Source organism: Carassius carassius, chromosome 33, assembly GCF_963082965.1.
Source record: "Carassius carassius chromosome 33, fCarCar2.1, whole genome shotgun sequence".
NCBI classification, from domain to species: Eukaryota; Metazoa; Chordata; class Actinopteri; order Cypriniformes; family Cyprinidae; genus Carassius; species Carassius carassius.
The window spans coordinates 13,892,652-13,919,266 of NC_081787.1; the positions used below are offsets into that span (position 1 = coordinate 13,892,652).

General features: G+C 35.8%; 2 protein-coding genes across 11 annotated transcripts in view; both read right to left on the bottom strand.

Annotated features, from left to right (window-relative positions):
• Window positions 1–8: 8 nt before the first annotated feature.
• On the bottom strand, window positions 9–1,909 carry LOC132114250 (fibroblast growth factor-binding protein 2-like). Its single transcript, XM_059522359.1, has 2 exons — window positions 776–1,909; window positions 9–435 (listed from the first exon to the last, which is right to left on the bottom strand). Exon 1 carries the CDS (start codon window positions 1,368–1,370, stop codon window positions 783–785), a length of 588 nt encoding a protein of 195 aa, XP_059378342.1. The 5' UTR covers window positions 1,371–1,909; the 3' UTR covers window positions 9–435; window positions 776–782.
• Window positions 1,910–4,093: 2,184 nt separating this feature from the next.
• The window catches only part of LOC132113788 (prominin-1-A), a 64,708-nt gene continuing 42,186 nt past the window's right edge, over window positions 4,094–26,615 (bottom strand). For 2 of the 10 annotated variants that reach the window (XM_059521783.1, XM_059521779.1), the window contains 25 exons: window positions 24,161–24,366; window positions 18,615–18,735; window positions 18,156–18,219; window positions 17,988–18,077; window positions 17,200–17,417; window positions 17,048–17,122; window positions 16,683–16,746; window positions 15,866–16,025; window positions 15,612–15,764; window positions 15,398–15,521; window positions 15,192–15,295; window positions 14,758–14,842; window positions 12,024–12,170; window positions 11,831–11,902; window positions 11,514–11,606; window positions 11,306–11,323; window positions 10,723–10,776; window positions 10,541–10,621; window positions 10,392–10,460; window positions 10,193–10,282; window positions 8,964–9,079; window positions 8,382–8,405; window positions 6,631–6,733; window positions 6,045–6,079; window positions 4,095–5,668 (listed from right to left, as the gene is read on the bottom strand). In XM_059521783.1, the coding sequence (XP_059377766.1) occupies window positions 6,664–6,733; window positions 8,382–8,405; window positions 8,964–9,079; window positions 10,193–10,282; window positions 10,392–10,460; window positions 10,541–10,621; window positions 10,723–10,776; window positions 11,306–11,323; window positions 11,514–11,606; window positions 11,831–11,902; window positions 12,024–12,170; window positions 14,758–14,842; window positions 15,192–15,295; window positions 15,398–15,521; window positions 15,612–15,764; window positions 15,866–16,025; window positions 16,683–16,746; window positions 17,048–17,122; window positions 17,200–17,417; window positions 17,988–18,077; window positions 18,156–18,219; window positions 18,615–18,735; window positions 24,161–24,366 (2,298 nt within the window). In that variant the 3' untranslated portion in view covers window positions 4,095–5,668; window positions 6,045–6,079; window positions 6,631–6,663. Of the gene's footprint in view, window positions 5,669–6,044; window positions 6,080–6,630; window positions 6,734–8,381; window positions 8,708–8,963; window positions 9,080–10,192; window positions 10,283–10,391; window positions 10,461–10,540; window positions 10,622–10,722; window positions 10,777–11,305; window positions 11,324–11,513; window positions 11,607–11,830; window positions 11,903–12,023; window positions 12,171–14,757; window positions 14,843–15,191; window positions 15,296–15,397; window positions 15,522–15,611; window positions 15,765–15,865; window positions 16,026–16,682; window positions 16,747–17,047; window positions 17,123–17,199; window positions 17,418–17,987; window positions 18,078–18,155; window positions 18,220–18,614; window positions 18,736–24,160; window positions 24,367–26,615 lie in introns of those variants that run through there. The other 8 variants (XM_059521780.1, XM_059521782.1, XM_059521781.1 and 5 more) reach the window with 8 other exon arrangements.

Genomic DNA, 26,615 nt, shown 5'->3' on the forward strand with positions numbered 1-26,615 from the left:
TCATGTACATTATACATTTTCACATTGATATATTACAGTCTGAAGTTACCTGTGGCTGCACAGCTCTCAGAGATGTTGACTCAGTTGGTCAGCACTCATAAATATATAACATAGCAAGATTAATACACATATAGCATTCAGTACACATGCTAAGATGAAGTTCCTCATCATATAGTTTACAATTGGAGAAGAAAACAAGCCAGCATTATGCTCAACATCTAAATTAATTGATACCTGTCTAATCTTGTCAATTCTGATTACATGTACATTAGAGTCTGTACATTTGGCATACATAAGAAAATATTAATGGTGTTCCCAAAGTCCTGTCAGTCTTAACAAACACCTCCATTTTTCCCCCTCAGTCCAAAACATCATGCGGTTAAGGCATTTGGAGTCATCTTGAATTGGGTTAATCGTCTGTGGACATGGGAGTGGCTACAGTAGTATAAAGAGAGGACACACAGGTTTCAGATTTGCAACAATTTATAGCTTCAGATTTACAACATTATATTGCAAGGAGGAAGCATGCTAGTTTCTTAGTTTTGATTTATTAGCCACTATAAGTAAACTAGAACAATAACAAAGCAGTGAATATCAAATACAAACCAGTGAATATTTTTGATTATGATAATGAACTAAAAAAAATATGATAAATAACTGTTTGCAATATCAAGCAGCATAACAGACTGTTTTTGGAAATTTTGCACAATTAGTTAACAAATGTACCAACCATTCTTACTTTAAAAAATAAAGTGGATATGATATGTGATCCTACCCTTTTCTTAGTTTCTGAACCACCCTATGAAAAAGGAACAGACACCCTGCAAATTGTTCCAGCAGTAGTCCTGGGCAAGTTTCTTGGCCTCACTCATGGGCACCGGCGTAGTTGGTTGTGATATAGTTGGTTTGGGTGTAGTAATTTTACTGTAGGGCATGTCCATTGGCTTGGTGTCTGAAAAGGATGCGCTTGTGAAGACCATCTTGGCCTCATCTGAAACTCTCCTACACATGAGAGGCTTGAGGATGCGCTTGCCCTGGCAAGCATTCGGCAGCTTGCGGAGGTCCCACATGATCTGCTTGAAATAGTGCGATGGGTTCTTGTTGTAAGAGCGGCAGACCTGAGGCTTGCCCTGGAACTCGCACCAGTAAGAGCGCTCCATGCCATGGCAAGTAATGCGGAGCTTTGTGAGATCTCCTTGTCCTATCACACTTGAGCTGCATTTATCTTTGGTACCTTTGGTAAGAAAGTCATTCATGTTTTCCCAGACGTTCCTCCTGTATCCTGGCTGGATGTCGTCATGATCCTGGCTCTGAACGAGAGCTGCCCAGAGGCAGTATGTAAGCAGGAGTGTGCTTGTGAATGTCCACATGTTGTGATGCGCTGATACTGGTGAAGGGACTTCTGACTCCACTATTTAAAGGCTTTGGTCACACAAATAATGTTTTGAGGTTAAAAAAAGTTCCCCCACAAGCTGATATCCTGCCTGGCCATCTGAGGACTGTCAATAACAAGCAGGGACACATATGTAACCAATTGAGAAAATGCTCAGACACAGTAAAGTGGAAATGAGGGCGCTCCTTTACAACCCCAATTCTGGAACTGTTTCAGCTTTTTTTTTAGTGTTTCACAGTACACCGCAGCTATATAACTTTTCCAGTCATGTTTTGTGTTCATGAAGTTAGGAACAATCTGTCCATGCCTACCATCAATAAATCCTAAACTTGGGTTATGTGAGTGCTTAAAAAAACAGTTTAGTGGACTTCCTTGTGTGACTATACAATCTTAAAAATAAATGTTCTTTACTGGCACTGAAGGTTCCACGAAAAACCTTTAACATCCATGTGATCTTTCAATTGCAAAAAGTTTTTTTATTATGGAAATATATTCTTTAGATTTTTAAAATGTTCTTCACGTGAAGAAAAAAAAATGTATGCCAACCCGATTTTGGTTCAAATGTAATAAAATCTTATATTTCTCTCACTGAATTATTGAAACCATTTCTACCTAAGAATAAAAAATATGAAAGGTAATTTTGAGATAAAGTTTACAATAAGAGGTATGAAGTCACAATTTAGTGACAAAGCAATTATCTGCTTAAATATTTTACTCTAAGGCACACATGTAAGGGGATTTCATGCTAAACATACAGCATTGACTCGATTTTAAATAATTTCGACAGTTCTACATGAAGGATCATACTCTGATTCAGAACATGTCAGGCACACAATTGGATAATTATATGAACATGTTCACTTAAACAGATGAGGCATGGAGTTAGAGGCCATTTGTGTAAAAGTGTGTCCAACCTCTGAATTATGCCAGACACACTGAGCTAATCACATCTGTATTTTCCAAGTAATCAATCGTATAGGGGGTCCTTGAAACTGATGCAGGAATTCAAATGTAAACATCCAGAACAAGTCAGCTCAGTTAGAATCAAAGGATCTGTGACTGTGTGAGAGGCCAATTACAGCTCTTATTTTTGGCTTCCTAGGCAGTTTTACTGGCTTCCAGAAGTCCCAGACTTTCTTTGCTTGTCTAACTCAAGGAGATTTTTTTTTTGTTGGTGAAAACTGACAGAAACAGATGAAAAGAGTTAAGGTGTTCATGTGAAGGCCAATAATTATATAAAAAGATATAGTTTTATATAAGATAGTTAAAAATGTGTTACATTTAAAAGAATATTAGAGTCCAAATCAAGATTTTAATAATAACGGCACAGAGGAATGATATCACTGGAATCACTTTCACACTTGATGAATGATGAAAACAATGAATCAGAACAACTAATCAGAATCAACCCTGTTTTTTAGGATCACAGTTATCATTCTTGGTGTGAACATGCCTTTATATTAAAGGGGTCATCGGATGCTACATGCACTTTTACAAGCTGTTTGAACAGAAATGTGTGTTGGCATTGTCTGACACGACCACCCTATAAATAATGATAAAATCCACCCTGTGTTTTTTTTTTATCTTGTTAAATCATTTCCCTTTACTCAAATCGAGCTGATCTCAGATGCCTGTCTGTGTGATGTCACACAGACAGGCACCTCCCACAATGACTTGATTGACAGTAGTGTTTCAGCACAGACTGAACTGGTGTCTTCTCTTAGACCCACTGTGAGTGAGCTGTCATCAGTCCGCTATTGTTTCACTGCCAGAGCAGATGTAGACAAGAATGTCTCCTATGTGATTGAGGTGTTCTGTTGTTGGATGTAATAATGAACATGGCAGGCATAATTTTCTCTGAGCCACTAAAGTGGATTAGATTTGTTTTTGAAGGGATTGCGCCCCTAATCTACCTAAATGCATCTATGTTTGCGCAAATCATTCGTTATCCAGCTTTACCTACAGAAGAAGTGAGTATAATGTTTTCTTAATGAATCTTTGCAAATTTACTTTCCTAATAATGTGCTAATTAGCAAGTTTAACGATAAATGCAACAAAAGTAAACGGTCTCTCTGAGAGCAGCTGGAAGAGAGGGGCAGAGTCAGTATCGCTCATTAACATTTGAAGGAAAATGCTACAAAACAGCTTGCTCTGAAATGAGCTGTTTTTGAGAAGGTACAAAGGGTATTGTTTTACACTTCCATCGAGATATTTTAACCAAACTATGTTACAGACTTTTCATTAAGACCCTAAAGAATCATATCAACTTGTGGAAAATGGGCATCCAATGATCCCTTTAAAAACAAACCTACTTTGATGGAGCAAAATCAGTATACATTTATTTTCTGGCGTCCGGGGTAGAAATCAGTGTAGAGCTCTGTCTCCAAAATGACAAAAATGCCCCAGATATTTGAAATGTTCAAATGGAATTTCCCATTTGTTATTTATTATTTGATGTAGGTAAAAACATTCTATTCTAGGTCTATCTATTATTGGATTTAGACACACTATACACACATTTCAATTAATTTTCAAAATTGGGCATATATATATATATATATATATATATATGTGTGTGTGTGTGTGTGTGTGTGTGTCCTCTTAGTAAAATGTCTATGAAAACTAATTTCTGTGGGCAAATATCAACCCTTTATAAAAGTTTAAAAAGTTTCCAACACTTGTTTTGTGTTTTCATTGCATTGTAGGTTTTGTTAGCTCTACTCTGTTTACAAATAGAAGTATTTCCTTGTTTTTATTTTTTAAAACCAGTCTTTTTTGAAATCAGTTTGAATGCTATGTACAGCGGTTAAATTGGGAATTTACAACAGCAGAATGTTTTTTCATCTGAAATTTATTTGTAATATTTTATAGTTTTAGCCAGCTTAACCACATGGACTTGAAAACCAATGCACTGACAACCAGGCCCACCACAACTAAACATCTTTGCAACAGCTTGAACACCCAGTATATGCATGCTATGTGTGGTATGGCAAAGCAATGAGACTGTGACGTGAAGGGACCTTATTAGATATAAATCAAGTACAACGTTTTACCTGAGGCCATGAAAACAGTCATATACACAATGAGTGAAGGATCTGAGCAAATATGTAGCACCTGACATAATGTCTCTTACATTAAACAGTTGAAATATTTGGCGGTGTTATTGTCAATGACTATGACAGCGTTAAATAGGCTCTGTAAAAGTCATTGTAAATGGGCTCTGTGGTCTTCTTTTGGTCTCGAACAAGCAAATGTCTCTCTGATGTACATTCACTCACTTTAAAGTTGACATGAAGTTCACATATTGACAAATGTATGTCCAGAAATATTGTTATATCAAGTAAACAAAAAGCCCTAAAACCTGAGACCTACAAAGATGTGGTGTCACACAGCAATAATCAGTAGTTTACAGTAATCCAACAATGTGTTGGAGAGCAGCTGTTGTTAGTACAAGTCGGCAAAATAAGGAACTGAAAAATCATTAATAACTGATATATGCAGAAAAACTAAAGTACATACAGCTAGCAAGAGCTTCTAGGGGTGTTACTAAATCCAAATGCATAATATCTTAAATTCTCAGTACAAAAGTGAGCATAAACATATACAGATGTCTTAAACTGCTAACCACAGCTCATTATCAAATGTGGTTTAGTAATCTCAGCTTCAACAGCTAAATAAAACTAATCAAAGGTCTGCTCTTGTGACTTGTGGCTAACATGTACCACAAGCTAAAAATATGAAAAGGCAACAATTCATTCACCCTTGAAATGGCTTGACAACATCTATCTGTACCAGGTTAGCACATGTTTTCGAACACCTACACAACCATGTTTATGTGTAATATTTGTGGCTCATTGGTGGCTGGCTTGCTCTGTTTCAGTGAAAACCCATTTGACTTCTCAGTGGACTCGACTCGACAACATGTTGAATTCTCCACAATGTTAAAAAGCACAATAAAAAAACCCACACAAGACATTTAAGAATGCAGTAGTCATAGCATTGTTTTGCACGTCACACGTGATTTCTAAATGACTGTAAACAAAAAAACAGCCTTATACTGTGAAGCCTCTCTGACTATGGCAGGATGTGACAGAGAGTAACTTGTTGAGGGGACAGTCCATAAGACAGTACTATAATCATAAGGGTGCAAATTAGTCAAAACAACAATAGTCAAGACATTTTGATGAAGGTCATCTTCACTGATGTGATGGGAATGTGGACAACAGGTCCCAGCTTCAAGTATGTGAGTTTCCTTTTTCTTAAGAGCTGAACCTGCTGTTCACAGAGAGTCTGTTGTAAAGAATTGCACAGTGAGAGGAAAACATTAGTCGTGTACAATGCATACAATAGTTTTGTTAGATTTTATGAACGTTTCATTGTTTTGTGCAGTTCTCAACCAGGAGAAGGGGAACTGCTACTTAAAATAAGACAAAACAAGCATTCAAATTAGCTACAACAACTAAAAATCATGATATGGCTTGTTTTAAATCACCCCCCTCAACAACAGCTTATTTTCTTCAGATAAAAAATGACAAACAACTGGAAAAATCATGGGGCTTTTTAATGTTGTTGCGGACAGTGGGGGGCCTTGGGGTTAAAAAGGTTGAGAAGCACTGGTTTAATGTAAAACAAGGCAATTTAAACAACTTACATTCTATAAAGGTTTAATTCCAGTTTCCAATATCACTGTATGAGAAAAGAAACAAATATTGCAGAATTACACCCGCTGCGCAGTTTCAAACTGAATGATAAATGGCAAAGCCTGATACGAAAGAACTGGTTCACATGAGACATGAGAGGGGAGATGAGATTTTAGACCAAGAGAAAGAAACAAATCGCACAGTGAGCGCTGGCATCTATCTGTTTGCAGAGCTGTCAGGAATGTTTGAAGTCAAACATTGGTGGATCACAATGATACGAGCGAGTGGTTAGTGATGGACCCTTAAAAACACGATTCACACAAAGCTTAGTGGAGCTTTCAGCAGTTATCCTGGTGGAATGCTTCTGAAGATGGGTACCAAAAACTAAACATGCTGTTAGTGTAATGACAGAAAAAAACAAAAAACAAAACAGAAATATTTAAAGTGCATGTCAATAGAGGATACAAGAGTGAAACTGTTAGGAGGCAATCAAACAAATGCATTCTAAAATAGCTATGTAATTAATTTACACATGAGGAATGCTTGTTATAGAGAGAAAGATCAAGTCCATTTGCTCTCATCTGCAGCTCTCAGTACCTTTCTGTAGTCACAAAAGCGTCCTCCTCAGAGTCACCAGTCGGCATGGTGCGGGGGTGCAGAGGCCCGTGGGAATCGAGTCATAGTGTCATAGGTAGGGATGCTTCAAGCACAAAGGGAAAAACTGTCAGGCCTGGAGTGTATTTAAAATCTACACACACCACTGTGTAGCTCTCCATCCATCTTTAACCCATCACTAGAAGATCAGGACGGGGCTTTTAAAATGACACATAGCACTACTACTAATAAAGGTGCTGTAAGTCATTTTTATTTGAAACGCCTCTCATAAAAATGTCCTACCACCTGACAGAAATCACATGTATCTGTGATAGCTCTAGGTTCAAAAACCAATCAGAAAACAGCCAATTAGAAACTCTGTTATCCCCTACAGAACATTAACTATTTTTATTTTAAATTCTAATCAAGCAATTATATACTGGAAAATGTGAACAAACCTTATATTTATCATATCTTATGTGCTTTTTCCCTTTTCAAACTTGTGACATCTAATGCATAAACTACCATTCAAAATTTAGGGTTATTTTTTTTTAATTCATTTATATATATATATATATATATATATATACATATATAATAGTAAAAAAAATCTTTTTCGAATACATATACTTTTGAACTCTCTGTGCATTAAAGGATCTTGAAAAATAATGTATCTGTGCTTCCATAGAACTATTAAGCAGCACAACTTTCAACATTGATTATAATAAAAATGTTTCTTGAGCAGCAAATCAGTGTATTAGAAGGATTTCTGAAGGATCATGTGACAATGAAGACTGGAGTAATGATGATGAAAATTCAGCTTTCCCATCAAAGGAAAAAATGCATTTAAAATGTTTTAAAACAAATCTATTTTAAATTGTAACAATATTTAAAAAATATAGCTTTTTTGCTATACTTTTTAACCAAACAATTGGTCCCTTTTTTCAAAAATCTCATCGACCCCAAATTTCTGTCATGCGAGAATACAAAAATTTGAATACATGCACAAACACAAATTCAGCCAGTCAATAAATTCTGCCAAATCTAATGTATGCAATGTTAATATAAATTCAAATATCATGCAAGAGTGCAAAACACAAATTCTGCATTACTGCTATTGAGTTAGTCTGCATGCAAGCATTATTTTAACAATGACAACAACAAAAAGGAAATATCAGACTCCCAGATGCCTGTTTGTGCAAAGGGCAACTTCAAACTGCGCATGCATCAGACCCCTGATATCACCTCACCCAATGCATGCAGTTTATTAGCGTAACACACTACCTGATTACCTTCCAATTACAGGATATTGGATACATTCTAAATGTTCATTATAATAACCATTATTACCAATTTCCATATGGAAATAAAAAATGAAATAGAAAAAAATGTAAATAAAACATGATGCGACGTGAAAAATGGCATGTGACTATGGACAAGCTTCATTTTAAAGCATTCTTGAACAATGTACATGGAAGATAGAGTATGAAACGGTATAAACTGCAAACATATCTTGTAAAATGTACAGCAATAGTTTTGAAGTGTGCTCTTAAGGTCTCTGTTTTAACAGCCCTTCATGTTAAACAAGGGAGCTTCAAAGATAAGATAACACACCAACACAAGCAGCACCCTTCACCAGAGAGGTATTCCAAGGCTTAGAGCTTAAACCAGCACCATTAAGCAGAAAGTTTTATGTACAGATATCGTGTAAGAAGTCAATTCGACAGCAAAATATGAGGGGAAAAACAGCTTACTTTTTCATGGGAATTGTCTCAATGCTAAAAAGATACAAGACAAGTAAAAATGTTACAGAGATGCACTGTAGTGGTGTACAGAGACATCACACGGATGTCAAAACGGACGTCTCTGGTCAAGACACTTGGTGACTTGTCAATCGCAATGATTCTCAACTGTAAACGCATGAATGCTCGAAAAAAACTAAAACAAAACACTGTACAATATATACGTGTAGTTCTCATAAACTGCAAAGTGCTAGACAGAAAAACAAAGAATGAAGAAAGATGGAAATATCAAGAATGGTTATCATAAGGTGAAATGCCAAGTCCCTGAGACAGAGGAACTAGAAAGAAGAGCACAGAGAGAGAGAGACAAAAAGACTTATTAACTACTCCAGGCTAAAGAAAGAAAAGAATGAGGCATTTGCACTTTCATATATTGTGCATATTATTCATTGTACAACAGTTAGCTCCAGTCCTGTCATATGTTTTCTTTAGCAGAGTTAAACAGTATACAAACAATATTAACTTTGTTTATGCAACTGTAATCATTGGGGTGCTAAATAGCAATTGAAAACTTGGTGTATTTGGGATACTTACTCGTCATAGACATCCTCTGTGTCCATTCTGCGGTAGAACTTGGCAAGTTTGACGGACAGGATAATGCTAGGGAGCAGAAACAGTGTGGAACAGCCTAACCCAAACCAGAATGTGTTCTGCAACAAATAAACACAAGATTAAAGCCACCCAAAAACTGCACTCCGCTTAACCATAAAATCCTCTTTGATCAACATACTCTCCATGTATATTCAAGAAGCTTTTCCAAAATACAGAAAGTAGATCTCTAGCATTAAAAGTTATCGTTATAAACAAGCATTCACATTCAATCGATCAGATGCAACATGTCCACGCACGCGACAAAATGTCGAAAAAAATTTAACAAATAGGTTTAAGTTTATGCAAATAAGTAGCCGTCAGGATTCATTGACTGCAACTTACAAAGACCTCTGAAGAAGGATGCTTTGGATACAATACAAATAACATACAAAAACTGTCAAATATTATCCTCATATTGTAACATTATTGTACTGTTTATAACTCTTTCCTAGATATATAATAGATGGACATTACTCTGATACACTTATCTGTTGCTGATAACAGAATACTTTCTAATTGTAACAAGCATTTCCAGTCAAATGAAGGTGAGACCAGCAAAAAAAAAACCCAAAACAAACAAACAAAAAACACCAAGGGGAGGTTAAACACTTTTTTTTACAGTATAAAAATAATTACTTTTATGGAATGTACCCATAAAAGATGGAAACCAGTGTGTGTGTACCGAAATCTGAAAAAAAAAAAAAAAAACTCTTTTGGAGAAATCCTCATTTGTAAAACAGCACATAATTGAAGTAAATGAAGTCCTATCCTCTTAAAAAATCTTACTGACCCTAAACTTTTTAAAGGGTTGTCTAGCTCTTTAAACAAATAGTTTCACGTAAATGAAAATTGTATATACTTAATCTGATATTTTTCTGACCACATTATAGATAATTGTATGTATATCTTCACAAAATGCTTCAGGGGACTTGGAATATATAGTGAATGAGTAGTTTTTCCTTCTTTTATTCTCTTTTTCTTAGTTCTGTTTTTTAAGCTTTGGCAATATAAATCACCATCCATATTAACTGTATGTAAAACCGAACACACTTTTTTATTTAATGGATGTCAAAAAAGAATGGTGTTGTAAGGACATGAGGGTGAGTAAATGATGAGATGAATTTCATTTCCAGTGTTTCTAGTGGTTCTAGTACCGATGGCCTGGATCTTACCATTGAATCCAGCAGGAAACTGCATCCTAGGATCTCGGCCGTGTCCACAATGTTGCTGAGTGGTTTACAGGTAGCGACCTCCAGGGCCAGCTACAATGAGGCAGCAAAACTTTAAATTAAAATAATGCATTAGAACCAAAAGATCATCACTAATCTAACGATACTATTTCAGATAGATAATACAGTTTAAAATACTCACAGATCTTCTGATCCAGTCAATATACTGCTTGAAATACCCAATAATAGTCTGCTCGTATTTCTCTGTTTCCTGTTTGAGCATATATTAGCCATCAGTACAATACAACTATACACCAATCATTACAGATATGTTTCTTTCTTTCACATTACCTGATTGACCACAAATGTTGCATTGTGGGAAATTAGGAACTGGGTGGCATCAATGGCTGCTAATACGTCTCTAACTCTGACCTAAAAAACAGTTGCATTTACTGCTCATCAGAAAGCATGTTCTGAAATGCATCTGTTGTGATATTGTTAAACTGGTGGCAGTTTTAAAATGAACAACTTACAGTCAGGTCTGAGGACGTCCTCTCCAGAAATCTGATGCTCTGATTAAGTGTGCTCTTTAATAAGAAAGATAATAGACACAAAGCAAGAATCATGTCCAAAATGATCTATAATTTTAAATGCTTATAAAATGGTACAAAAATAACAACTGTAAAGGATCATTTTGGAAACATAAACTGACAATTCAAGGAATTCAGCAGAGTGACAAAATGACATGCAACCTGATAGTTGCACTGCATGCATCACATGCACATTATGTCACAAATAAATAAAGAAAGTGACACAAAACTGTTTTACTATATGATACATTTGGCACACATGTAAACATTCCAGTCATGCAAATGCTTTAACCAATGGTAAAAAAAAGAAAAAAAGAAAACATCAACATTTTCTGTTTGATGGCACTACATGGACAGATATTCAACACTTCAACCTTTGACCAGTTTATGAATCTGTCACTAGGACAAATATAAGATGAAGCTGCTCTAAAAAGTTGCTTGTTTTTTCCATGATGTTATAACAGAGAAACTGTACCAAAAGGAGCAAACAACTTACAGGTTATGTAGCTATGACTGGTAGGCTTACCCTTGCTTTCACATATTTCTCGGAAGTCATAAATTAAGTTGAATGTGATAAAGAAAATAAAAAAATTAATTGTTTAAAATCAGGCACGAACATGAATATGAAACTCTTTGTGAGGTTTTTAATTTACAACACTTGTAACTTGTAGACCAGAAATGATTCCACAGAACAGAATACTCAAATGAGCATCAATGAAACTGGGATAGATTACCATGGACTGCTCCAATGGGATGACTTGCTGGATGTGGATCTGCCTTATAGTTTTAGCATGTCCTTTTAATGAGGTCTGCAAGGTCCCTTTAGGCTGAGAGAGAGAGAGAGAGAGAGAGAGAGAGAGAGAGAGAGAGAGAGAGAGAGAGAGAGATAGTGTAAATGAGAATAAACCCAAGAAACATACATACAGGTACTAACCATGCCACTGAATGGAATATAATATTTACAAAATAGGGAATAATTACAATTTATAATCCTTTTAGAATGATTTTTAATTGCACCAAACATAAATCTTTTAAACCTCATAAATCTTACCAACTGATCAGCTTGAGCATCAAGCTGACTGGCGAAATCCACTAGATTAATGCGAGTCACTCCTTTATTCACCTGAAAAGATAAACAGACACACATGAGAACCCACCGTTTCTCATCTGATCTGGGACTGAACATGCACCAAAGCCTATGGTTCCAAAGTTTCAATTAAAACGTGTTTATGTATGTTATGTACCTCCTCCAAATAGGCAGCAAAGTCAATCTCATTAATCCCAGTTTCAGTGAAGCTGATGAGATTCTGTTTGCCTTCTGACTCCAGAAGAATGATGCCACGCAGGTCCACCTTCATCCCTTCAAACTTCCTTGACACATCTTTGGAGTACTGCGGAAAGAAAAGAGGCTCTGTATATGATTCTGACATGAGTCTAGGAAATCTGGATGGACTGTCATGAGGAAATATTCTAAAACATACAATCTGACCAGTGGGACCACTAGTAAAAAACAATAATAATAATATATATATATATATATATATATATATAAAATGGTTACTAGTGGCTCAGATGTATATTTATAAATAATGCATAATAAAATGATAGAAGCTAAATCATATACATAACATATTGACACCAACATTTTTATTATTCTGTGGTACAGTATTGTCTTAGTATTTAGCATGTCCCTTTAATAGCAGCACTTGTTCTGCATGTACTCCACAAGTTTTTGCAAAACATGATGTTTATGTTCTCCAGCATGATTTGAGAAGATCTCAAGAGCATCCTGTGCTACAGTGGGAACACAATCATTTGTCCATTTGTATAAATCACTTCACATGATTTTCTTTATTTTACATTTAATACAAATCCTAAAACATTCCATTCAGTGTGGTCTCAGATTTTTGGGTCCTGTGTGAATCAAGAATGTTGGCTTGAAGAATTTTAATTGAAAACAAAAATCATTCTGATGGAATGAAGGAATTTATATAGACTCTATATAAAATGTTTTAAATGGTATGCATGAAATGTTTTGAGATATTTTGGCAATTCAAAAGAACAGAGAAAAACAACAACACTGGATTGGAAAAACATATTTTCGAGAGTGTTACTTAAAATAGTGAATGGTTGCATTTCCTTTAAGACACAAACCACAATGCGTGCCTCCATTTGAGCACTTGAGGTCCTGACTAAAGGTTGATACCTGCAGATTCATGCCACTCATATGCTATGTGGGCTAGAAGCACAAGCATTCAGCTCGCAAGTTAGTTGAATGCGCTCATTGCTCTTATTTCTTTGTGAAAAAGCATGGATGGAGTGCTTTCGACTGTTGAGGAAGCATGATTTGCTCATTGTATGCATTTGTGGGATTACTGAGAAGGAAGGTAGAAGTCTGGTTCTTCTTTGCTTCACCTTCACCTGAGATTTTAGACAGCGTTTGCATGAACGCGTTCGCTTCTAATTGGATTTGAATGGGTTCATATGTATTCACAGCAGTGGGTTCCCCCCTTCTTAAATCATTGTATGTTTTTTTTCTGGATTTTGACACAAATTTCACAATTCGATTCGATTATCCTTCACAAGCTTTCGTTTCAATATCAATTATTTTGGATTTAAATCAGGTACAGGACATGTCACATTTTTCTCAAGCAAAAAAAAAAAAAAAATAGCTCTACTGATGCTGTAAAATATACTTGAGAGTCAATATTATTTTGAAAGCTTGAAATTTGCTGATTTGTATACAAACACTTAAAATATACTCAGTAAGGTTAGTTTTGATATTAAGATTATAATACTAACTTTAACTTTAAATTACAGAATTATATTTCTACTCCAATTTGTTTTTTTGAAATATAAACATGGTGGCTGTAACAAACACTTGACTAATTTATTCAAAAAAATAGAATATTGAAGAACAGTAAAATTTATAATGAATATGTTATATGGTGCATAATTAGCAAAATGAACCTCTCTAGAGTTAATTTTTCATGGTCACAGAATTTGTTTTTTTTTGTGATAAACATGACATTTACATGAAACATAAAGCGGAGATGATCAGTTCACTCTGCCACTTCTTACGGGAAGAGGAGGTGGAATAGCAACTATTTTTAAAGAACATTTAAGCTGTCGGCATCTTACTCCTATACCAGGTTTGAAGTCAGTAGTTTTGAAGGAAAGTCTGGGTTATCCAGTGCTGTGCACTGTCATTTATCGCACACCCAAATACAACAAGGACTTTATAGATGATTTTTCAGATTTTCTGGCTGGAATCATGCCAAAATATGATTGGGTTTTAATTGCTGTCCCACCAAGTCTCTGGCTAAAGCTTTTTTTAAACCGTCTTTTAATTTAACTCAGTTTGTGACTAGTTCCACACATAAATGTGGACATATACTAGATTTGGTTTTATCATATGGCTTGCCTATTGGTAATATTGAAGTCTGTGATGCTATTTTTTCTGATCATCTGCCTGTTTTATTTGAGATATGTACTCCTTGTGATTCTAAAACGACTGCTCCAACCCGCTGCTGTCATACGATTAATCCTACAACTGCTCATTTGTTATCTGTGGCTTTCAATGGCATTGGTGATGATTATTCAATTTCCTCATATGGCCTGAACACAGATGACTTAACCTCTCTTTTCTTTTCAACCTGCCAAAGTATTTTGGATAGAGTGGCCCCTTTTAAGATGGTTCGAGAAAGACCTAGAGAGTTCAACCGTGGCTGAATGCTACTACTCGAGCTGTAAGAAATATCTCTCTAATGTTATCTGTAATAACTCTCATAATGCAGGTGTGCTGTTCAGTACTATTAACGTTGCTTTGAACACTCCCCAAGCTACTTGTTTAGAGCCTTCTGCTGAAATGTTTGAGAATTTTTGTTTATTGAGTGCTCTGCTGGGAAGATTTTGAATATCACTGTAAATTTAGTTGTAGTTTGCTTGTTCTCATGAGCTAAGCCTTGATCCACTCACAACACTAGTGTTAAAGAAGGCTGATATGTTGAAGATCTTATCCAGATGAAGAGCTGAGTAAATCCCTCTGTTGTCCTTACAATTACTGCAAAAGAAGAGAGAAAAAGGAGGGAAATCAAACCTTACTCTATTTTATTATGAGCAGACTTTCATTTCAGACTTTTAATTCTCTGCTGCCATCTGCTGGACTATCGAAGGACGAAGACAAATCTATTGTAAAATGGCACAGAAAAGTTAATTCAGAGAAAATTTGTAGTTTGTTTGAATATTTGATCCAACATTTAGTTTTTAATACACTAAAATCTATATATTTATCCAAATATTTAGTCAAAAAAAGTTGCACTTACAATACAGCACCAATACTTAGCACTATTATAGAGTAGCCTAATATAATTGTTCATTTTATATTTATTAGATATACATAACAAGGATACCTGTAGAGAGAATATGCTGTAAGGTCCATCTCAGGGTCATTGTACAAGTATCCTGGTATGAAGTTTCTCCAAGCAGAGTTGACCAGGTAGGGTGTATCTAACACCTACACACAACATAATCACACTGTATCTCGTATTGTTCTCCAGCATGATGTGAGATGATCCATAGATCAGAAAAACTTCTGACATTGTGTCGTTTCTATTACCTTAAACAGTTGTCGGGTTTGAAATGGTTCACACACAAGCTTTTCTAGATTCCCACCCACCAAAAACAGTGCTGTTATCACTCCCATGAGCACCCAGGAGAACAGGAAGCTGAAGCCCACACCACTGAGAGACAGAGGAAGAGTGTGTCAATGAGTGCAGACAAAATGGACTTATACCACATCCTGCAATCAATGTTGTTGCACTCGAACTCACGCCATGAGCATATTGCCTCCTGTGTTAGAGACACAACCACGTGTGGTTGGAGTTGAGTGCCTGTCAAATCCCAGAATACCACACAACAAACCCAGAAAATTGAAGGTGAGGATGAGCACAACCATACAGCACAGGGTAACACAACAGATCCACCTGAAAGCAAAAACATTATGAACAAGATCAAGGTCACGAAAACAAGGACAATAAAGTTTGTGAATAGTTTTTGTGTGGTCGAGTTGAGTCCTCTGAAGCACCTGTAGAAATCCATCTGATCGACCTGAGGGTATATGTCCTCGATCTGTGAGTGTGTGTGAGAGATCATTTTGGTGAAGTTGGTCACAGAGCTTTGAACCGGGAAGAGCTTGGTGAAACTGGTGATGTTTGATCCAATGTCGTCCAGCAGAACCTTCACCGCTACAGGAGACACAACAGTATTAGAAAATGCTTTAGTGCAGATTTAGTGACATTTTTATGTGAAAAGCATATTTCATCATCTATGCTATTCACAGGAAATCTTGTTTTATTGTATGTGCGATGGTAAGCAAAGCAAAGGGAAATGTCAAGGAAAAAAACTCGATAAACGTCCATCCTCCTCAGGCCTGGCAAGGAATGTGCATATGCTAAATATTATGATACAAGTCATATGTTCTTTAAATCAATTAAATGATTATTTATGACACTATGTTAGTAAGGCAATGTTTAAATGGATTTGACCTGAACAACATGAACAATTTTTACATCATAATCAAAGCATTCATCTAAGTTAGGTTAACTTTAAATGTTAAAAATCTGTTAGTAATGTGTGGAAATTAGCGTTCAACTAGAATAATAAATATGAACTAAAAGTATAAAATAAAAGTTTTGTTCATGGTTAGTTCCTATTAGCTTTTACATTAACTAATGTTATTGTATAGAACCTTATTGCAAAGTCTAAATGTTTACATTTAGTAAGTGAAAAGTAAAGAAATTTATAATTTTTTTTATTATTACTGAGAGGGGACTCTGTATGAAACTTTAGATGGTCTATAAAAAAATTCTGAATTCTGGTCTAGATTTAATCTTGAAACTCACCTTCCACAATATTTCGGGTTTGATCTCTTACCAAGGTGGGAGTGTCATTAAAGGATGCAAAGCCCTGTGCGATAAGGATGAAAAGGTGCAAGAGTGAGAAAAGCTTATATGCTCCTTCAAGACCAACATGAAATCAAAACTGACCTTATTTCAGTCACGAATATGACCTTTTCACTTTTCAATCCCTCCCCTCCAACTGCTTGGATTCATGTTCGTATGTATGACCACTCATCAAAATCAAATCAATTCCCAATGGATAAAATGATATTTTTTCTCTTGTTGAATATCCTGTTTCACTGTGAAACACAACATGTCCTCTCCTGAATCTTCACAAACATGTCATGAGAATTCAGGGAAAAACATACCTTTCTCACAATCTGACCAAGATCCGTCTTTAGAACTTCATTCACTTTGTCTAACTGGTTGGTCACATCAGGCAACTAGAAAAAAAATGTATGTATGTCATATATTTTGATGACAATATGTTGGAAGAAAAGATTATAAATTATTTCCATACCGATGAGTAGTTGGCTGCAATGTCTAGCCTGGGAAGGGTGCTACGTATGTTTTGACAAATCTCAGTTGAGTGCATGTCTGTGCAGACAGGATCATTAAGGGCGCTTCTAAGGCTTCCGCGAACCAGGCTGAGGTTAGCCTGCAGTTTGACTGTTCCTTCCTGCAAAGTGTCCAACGTCAAACTCACATTCTCTAGAGCATCCTTAGTGTCTCGCATTGCTAAAAGAGGAAACAAATGAGCCAACACACATAAATGAATACTCAAAAACAGAGACCACACACAGTAACCAAGGAACAAATAATACTGAAGGATATCAAATCCACACATGCATCTTTAATTTAAAAATGCTCTAAATATTATCCATTGAGGTGAGATAACATTTTCTTTGGAGCTTTCAGTACACATTTCATAACCTTCGAGGTATATCTTGGTTTTAAGACACACGATGGGCAGGTTCCACCAAGGAAGGATACAAGAATACACATGGGAAAATAACTGGGCCAGATATTGTTGGGAAGGAATAGGGAGTCAATCACAACTTTGTTACAGATAAGAATGTAACAGGAAGGACAAGTCAGAGTCTCTTATGGTTTACCTTTAATGGATTTCGCCACTTTAACTAACAAATCAAAGACAAAACGGTGAAATAAGACACCACCAAAAGCAATGGATTGAATATTCACATTATATTCTCATGTGAAATACGATATATTGTGATAAATAGTTTTCCCAGCAAAGGGGAAAGAAAGAAATAAAAAAGAAAATAAACACAAAGGGGAGTGACATACTTCCAGTCATGCTGAGAGCCGCGTTGAGGGCGGGCTGCACGTCTTTTCCCAGCTCCTCATGTATACTTCCACCCAAGAGCAGACCTACATCTGAAGAAACACCACAATATGAGTCCTCACATCAGAAACACCTTCCATTCCACTCCAGATGACCGATAGCATACTTACTATCCAGGTCATACAGCACATGGTGCTTCACTGTGCCATACTGAGAGATCAGGTAATCAATTTGCTGAAGGGGAGACAACACAGCAATATATTCAGCAAACAGAACCTCACTTGCCAATACAAAGACATCTACTGCAGAACTATGCAATTAAATATTTTCATATAATTGTATCTAAACAATTAAACTGACCATTGTTCAGGCAACCATCTGCATCTACCTGTCTATCTGCCTGTCTGTCTGTCTGTCTGTCTATCTATCTATCTATCTATCTATCTATCTATCTATCTATCTATCTATCTATTCGACCGATCATCTGTCTATCTGTCCATCCATCCATCAGATGGCTGATCTGTCCATCCGACTGACCAATTGACCATCTGTCTATCTGTTATCCATCCACCCATCTCAGTGTAACAGTGTATGTGTGGGCACATGTTTGTTTTGGTTCTATTACTTACTGCAGGAGTCTGATTGGCAAAGGTGTGCAGGTCTTTCAAGTTACTCTTCACCAGACTCCTCATGCTCTTCAGTTGGGAACTCAGGTTCTGATTGGCTGCATATGCACAAAGGACCCCTGCCCTGATGATTGAAAACAGCATTGTTAAAAAAACACAAACTAAATCAGATTCAATCCAGAAAAAGCAAAAACAGGAACATTTGTAATTTGGGATGGCCTTGTCAGTAAAATACTCTCTGGAGTGTAAGTAGGTGGCAGCACTGCAACACAATCAGTAGAGGCATGTTGCTCACAACTGTGCTCTTCTCTTAGGATACTTTCATTGTGTTGCTTTGGGAATGTTCTCATCTCTGGCAACATACTGAGAGGCAACATCATACTGCTGCAGGTCTATACAATATACTCTTAATGAATAATTACACCAACTCTGACCAAATCACAAATTTGTAAAAACTTATCTGAAGTAATTAAATATTATCAAAACTATTACAAATTGACATGTATTGACTATTTATTTTTTATTATTTTCTTAAAAAAAAGTTATTTTTTTCTAGTAACTAGTAAGCACTGCCATTAAACTATTTTAAATGTAAACTTCAAAAATGTAAAAAAGCTTTCTAAGAAATGAAGTGTTCGAAGTTGTGACATCCACAAAATAAATAAATACTATAATATATAAATATACATTTAAATGTGTTTGTGCATGCTGTTTGTATATTTTTATGGCTAATACATACGGAAAATAATTATGTATTATAAATTAATGTAATTTTAAAATATATTGTATTATCATTCTAATTCTACAATTACTACTAATAATGCTAGATTATTAAAAGGTCTACCCTTACAGCAATTACATGAATTTCATTTTATTTAATTTCTCTTAAATTCAATTCTGCATCCTGTTGGCTACCTTAATTCAAATTCAGTTACAGTTAAGCATCTGAAATAGAGAAAACAGCAAACTGCCTGGTTTTAAAATTACCCACGTGATAAAATGCAGTGCTTTATATGCAGATAGTGGTCATTGCTGAATGGTGTTAGGGTGAGAAACAGAACACAGACTGATGGAGAAATAAAATGGGTGGCTAGCTACAAAGCACTATTGTTTTTGCTCCTTCTCACCCCCTTATTCCCCATGTCCTCCTCTCTCTGTCTACACTGTGTGTTGGTAAGCTGCTATCTGCTCTGCTCCATAAGGTCAGGGAAAACATAGCAGCAAGTGAACAAAGAGGCTTTGAAGATGGTAAAGTGCATTTCTACACAGAGGCAACTCAGATGGTCTAAAACTCTGCAGGGCACCTCATATGAATAAATAAATAAAATAAAATAAAATTGAAATGGGTATTTCTTCATTAAAGCTTACTTTTAAAAATATGTCTGAGCTCACTTTGGCATCATGTTGAAAATAGGCTTTATAACTTGGGTTGGTTCAGTGCACTGAAGAATGTCTCTATAGACTAATGGAGGCAGGAATAGCGTTACTCCCACAATGATCGCTGTATTTAGCTTGACTGGACCCTGGGGCTACTCTCACAACGTCCCTTTCTATAAATGCATCTAAGGGGGTTTGAGGAGCAGGTTGGGGGTGAGGACCTACTTGACTGTCTCTTTATGCAGAAGATGACCCACTGGGTTTGATTTCACCATGAACACATTCTAGGTCTACCTGTTGATTCCTCTGCACTCAACAGACCTGTAATGTGATCGGCCCACCAACACCACACTGCCATACTGACCCAGACAAAGACAGCCACTGTCGACTGGAAAATAAGGGGCAGCCTTTTATTTTGGAAGGCAAGACAAAAAAGATGCTTTTAACTGCTTTTCAATGTATTAAACTTCCATTACCACAAAACAAAACACATGCACTACCACTCAAAGATTTGGACACATACTGTATGGCAGAATTTATGTTAATTAGTTATGGTAGTTTTGTGTTTACATATACATTTCTTTATAAAAGAATCAATAAACTGCACATTTGACAGATTTTATATTATATGAGAATTTATATTACTTTTGTCCTTAGTGTTTACATATACATTTCTTTACAAGTTTATTTCAATTAAATTGAAAATAGATCAATTGGGCTGGATAAACAGAGTGTCCAGCATACAAGGGAGACTTTAATAGTTAAAAAGCATCTCTGGAAGCACCCAACGACTTAGAAAAAGCTCAAATATAAGGTTGGATTGATTTATTAATAAAGCAGAACATTTTCAAATTAGACTCCAGACTGTGTCATTATTCCAGAGGAAATCGAAATGTTCCTTTTAAAGTTCCCACAAGTTTCAAGTTATATATGTTTGTGGAAATGGAAGAGGCAAGCCCCATGTGTGTGCAGTGAAAGTAGGCCAGATCGGGTGGATAATTGAAGTGTGAGACAATCATTTCTCTTTTCCATTCATGTGTAGGACAGAAGGAGGACACATTATTAACCACACAAACAAAAGCATTCTCTCTCCATTCTGTACACCAAAATATTGTGGGCGTTTTTCTTTGAGCTGAACATTACATTTAAATACTCATTATTTATCATCGTAACTGACAGAAGCAACTTTTGACAGTGACTGATTTACTTTTGTATACAGTGGACTGAAGACGGTAATATCTGATGATGGATCTATTTAAATGCTCCTTTGCAAAAAACAGTCCTGCAGTCCTGCAAATACACAGATGAATGTCAACTGTACAGCTATGTGCCAAAAAAGAAATGTTCTCTCACATGATTACTAAAAATGCACACAGAAACTCGCACCACAGAGAGACTGAAGCAGAGTCACATCAGGACATATTGTCACTGTAACCATCTCTTATGTAAACACATTCTCACATTTTGCTAGAAATATTTAAATACAGACAATCCTCAGGCACTAGACAACCCAAATCAGGGTTCCTTAAACATATTTGCTGAAAGCACCCCTTTCATAACGCCAAACTGTCAGCGGACCAAGTAAGTGTGATTTCAGTTTCCCAATTTCCAAATTCTGTCAAAATCCTAAAGAGAGATCCACCAATCAGAGTAGTCTCTGTTACTATAGAAACTGCAAATGATGTCAACAAATCTCTCACACTCTCAACTTTGCAGTCCTGTTTCTTTTCCATATATACACACACACATATATTTATATATATATATATATATATATATATATATATATACAGTACAGACCAAAAGTTGGGACACACCTTCTCATTCAAAGAGTTTTCTTTATTTTCATGACTATGAAAATTGTAGAGTCACAGTGAAGGCATCAAGGGCTATTTGACCAAGAAGGAGAGTGATGGGACAAAAATATTAAAATATTAAAAAATATTAAGCAGCACAACTGTTTACAACATAAGTGTAAGAAATGTTTATTAAAGCACAACATCACCTTATAAGAATGATTTCTGAAGGATTATATGACACTGAAGACTTGAATATATGGCTGCTGAAAATTCTTTCCTCAGCTTTTTCATCACAGGAATAAATTACATTTTAACATATATTAAAATAGAAAACAGTTATTTTAAACTGCAATAATATTTCACAATATTACTGTTTCTACTATATTTTTGATCAAATAAATGTATCCTTGCTAAGCATAAGTGATTCCTTTCAGAAACATGAAAAAATCTTACCAATCCCAAACTAGTTAACGGTTGTGAATATACACAAAATAGTATATAATAGTATACATAATAGTATATATTTAGTACAGATAATCTTTTATGAAGTCAAATACATGAAACTACTTGCAGCCAACTGAATTATTCTTATAAAACATCTAACAAACTCAAGTCATGTATACCAGTGATGTAAAGTTTGGAAGACTGTATGATAAAGTGTTACAATAACTGAACTAAAACTACTTGAGTAAACACCTCAAGCTGTTATGTTGTCTGACCATCACTACATTGTGTTCATGACTTGGTTGACAGTGTCCATAAAAAATGCTGAAGAGTGAGATGGCACTAATGAGGAATTTTCTTGGCATAATTAGGTCACTTCTTTAATTATTCATCAAGCCTAAATTACAGTATGCCCAGTGCAGCAGCAAAGCCATGAGAAAAGCGGCCTTAGTTTATCAAGCAGTTATAATAAAATGTAAAAGTTTGGCAAAGATAAATGACAAGACAGGTCAAAGAACAAGTGCCCTGGTTTCACCCCACCACTAAGAAAAACAGTATTCAAGAGAGTCCTCTCAGGACAATCACTTTACATTTGAATGATTTTCAGTTAAACTTCCCACTAAGAGACTGGGTGGCGCCTGCCTCACATTTGAACAAGATTGACCCGCTTTAATATAGCACTGAAGAGAGGAGTGTGCAGAGTGGCCCCTGTTACGGCTTCATCAGAATCATGAAGGTTGAAATCCTGGGAGGTTTTTACATGAGGAGACATGCCCATCTCCAGGCAGCCAGGCATGTGCAATGGAATCTGTAATAAAGAGCCAGCCGGCTGAATGCGTAAAGCAGAGGAACATCAAACACTCTATTCGCTATCCTGGAGTTCCTGCTTTTGTGTAGTTCTGCTGTATTTCTTCCTGGAGTGTACACTTGTCTACAATATGTCTTTGGGAACATGGCACTTTAAGGACAGGAAGATAACTTGCAAGCTTGAAAGTGTCCATGTTGAGGACTTTTCTTTCAATTATCATCAGCTTTGAGTTTGCCTTTGTTTATTTAGGCTCTGTTCCAAAAACCTACTAAGCTTCCTTTGCTGTCCACTACCTACACAGACAGCTTCCATTTAAGTGGCACCTTATGAGTGACCAATTTGAAAGGCTTGCACAAATAGAGACATAATTGATTTCAACAGAGCCTAATGATAGCATTTTGCTAAGTTAAGAATTTGATATTCTAATAATCAAATGAATATACAGCAAATACTGGATAAAATATAATACTATTATTTAAAATATTAAAATATTTTATAGATAGATAGATAAATTATGATAGGTAGATAGATTAATTAAACAATTTTTAATCAATATTGTGTGCATTTTCCTTCTTAAATTTGCTTTGAATACATTTGAATATATATATATATATATATATATATATATATATTTTTTTTTTTTTTTTTTTTTTGTTGTTGTTGAACAGAGCAGTAGGCATCATGGTAGATAGACTTTTTGAAATAGCCTTTGCATCTGTGCTCATGATACCTTAAAATACTGCATACTGTATGTAGGCAGCACACTAGGATTTGGAACAGAGCCTTAAGGCCTGTTCACACTATGAAAAATAAATATAAGGATAATTATATTAGCATCCACACCAATGCATGACAGTGTTCTGTTTATTTTAAGCACATGCTGTAGTTGTGTCATCTGTCTCAAACTCTTTCAATTCCAATCCGATCAGCTGTTAATTTTTTTTTGTGTGAAAATAATGTTGTGGTTTGTACTCTGTCCTATTAAGTTTAGAATGATTTTATAAAACGGTATCTTTATCGTTATTGTTATAGTTATCATCCTTGTTGTGATCGGGTCTTTACGGTGTTAAATGTTACACATGCAATCATATATGCACGTTCAGACAAACACAAAAACGTACGTGATAATGAAGGTGGTGGTGAGTAACAGTGTGGTCAGCAGTCCTCTAAGGCAGTCCGCGTTCTTCCGCTGTCTCTGGTGCATTTCTCCTCCACAGTTATCACAGCAGCGGCACAAACAAAAGAGAAGCCCCACCAGCGGAAGCAGCAAAGTGAACAGCAGTCCCAGTGCCGTGCACACCACAAAGCCAATCTCATAATAAATGACCTGCACAGTGCACACAAAACAACGTTGAACAGATTAGAAAATCTGAAATGATCAATAAATGCAAAACAAATGGAGGTATTATTTGAGATGGTTTCCTTGAAGCAGTTTAAGCTTGAGCTCATCCATGGCACTTCCTGTCTGGGACAGAACTGCGTGGGCCGTGCCACGTCTCTGGGAGATAGTCCGCAATGAATTTCAGATAAATAAACTCAGTTAAGGCTTAATTTGCATCCAGTAAACCATCCAAGTTATACAGGTTTAACGTTTAGGTGAAAATTTACTCACCTTTAGGCCTTCCAAGATTTAGACAAGTTTGTTTAAAACAATATAATGGATAAAGAACTAATATTTAAGTCAGAAGCAATGGTCTGAAGTTAAAAACATCTTAATGATGTATTTTTTTTATTATTATAAAACTTGCAGTCTGGATTATGGTAATGTTTTTATTAGCTGTTTGGACTCTCATTCTGATGGCACCCATTCACTGCAGAGGATCTCATCTACATCTGGGAAGGCCTGTACAGCAGCTTTTCACCAATTACCAACATTCATTTTTAAAATTAACACTAAGGTATATTTAAATGAGCAACAAAATATTTTCACAGTTCATATTTCTTTCTAAAAATGCAGAGCTTTTGCACTCTTTTTCAGGTAAAGCAAATATTCTTGTCTCCAAATCCTTCCATTAAAGGGCTTTTGAAGTGAGGGAAATTAAATCATGCTCTGCTAAATTTCCATGCTGTATGTAACATGATGGAATAATGTTAAACACTCTTTTCCATATATTGCCACTGAATCCATTTGCACACATCCTGTGGCATTATGGGAATTTCTGATTGAGCAGGGCTGTCCCCTGGCTAGCCTGTAGATAAGCTTAATCCGCTGAATAAACCAGAGGCTTTGTCTGTCACCAAATACTCTCACTACCCCTCAAGGGTCGAGCCTTTCCATATTTCAAATTCTCTAAAAGTGGTTTTAAAAGCTCATTTCCCCTCATGCCTATGCGAGTAAAAACTAAAAGACTTTTTGTAAATGACATAAGCTTAGCAGCTAAGACTATCATGGGGGACTTCACACATAGGCTATAGCATAACACTTTGGTCATGAGGTTATAGACCATTCTACTATGACGGTCATTCTTTCTTACCGACCATCTGATGTGCTTCTCTCGTATCACCATATTTAAGATTTAGATTTCATCTAGGGACAACATCGTCCCTGTTAGCATAGTCAAACTCCTCTTACTAGGTCATGGCTAAGCTAAAAATTGCAAACAGCTTAAAATGAGGAAATTTGTGTATCTGTTATCATCTTACCAATTACAGAGATGAAAGAGAAATTGAATACCTGTGATTTTAATATAGGATGGATGAGAAAAAAATTTAAATGAACATATTCCCAGTAATAAAAGTAATAAACTGTAATAAAAGTGTAACATTCATTTAGAGCTGTGAGATCACTTTTGAAACTCTAAAGGACAATGTAAAATTACTGGGGTCATTTTCTCAGGAGAAATATCTGAGAAGCAGCAAACCTAAACCTCTCCATTTAATCCCATTTCTGTCTAGGAAAAACAACTGAAATATTAAAGCTCTCAAATTTTCTTTCTTTCAGCAATTAATAAATAAATAGCAAAGCAGCAGATTAAGGTTACTTTCACACGCAGTACAGTACATATACAGTATATATTTTCAGGACTCATTTCATATACTGTAATATATGAGAAGAAAGTAAGTAAGAAAGCTGCTCTGTGATGCACAAATGCGTGACTACCATCTGGGTGGTTTCGGTAACTTACAGAGACGCAGATATGAATTGTTTGTCATCTGAAGGTTTAGATCCTATCAACTTCAGCACCAGTGGAGAAGAACAGTGACTGAAACTAAAACCTTTTAGATGACACACAGCTCATATTTGTGTCTCTGCAAGCTACCAAAACTCATACAGTACATGAAACCTGCAACACACATTTGACACGAATGACCAAACCAGTTGAGTTCACACAGCACGTGTTTTCCGAGAATGTGGTTGTCACTCCCGTAAATAACTGTACTATGTGTGAATGTAACCATATTCAGGACTCAAATACAGCACTGACAACCATATTCTGTTGCTGTGTGAATAAGGCAATTTTTTTTAATAATTTCAGTATGTTAGAAAATCTAGTAATTTTTAATACACTGCAATTTTTAAAACAGTCCTAAGCATTGGATGGATGACACATGGATGACACAACTATGGTCAAGATT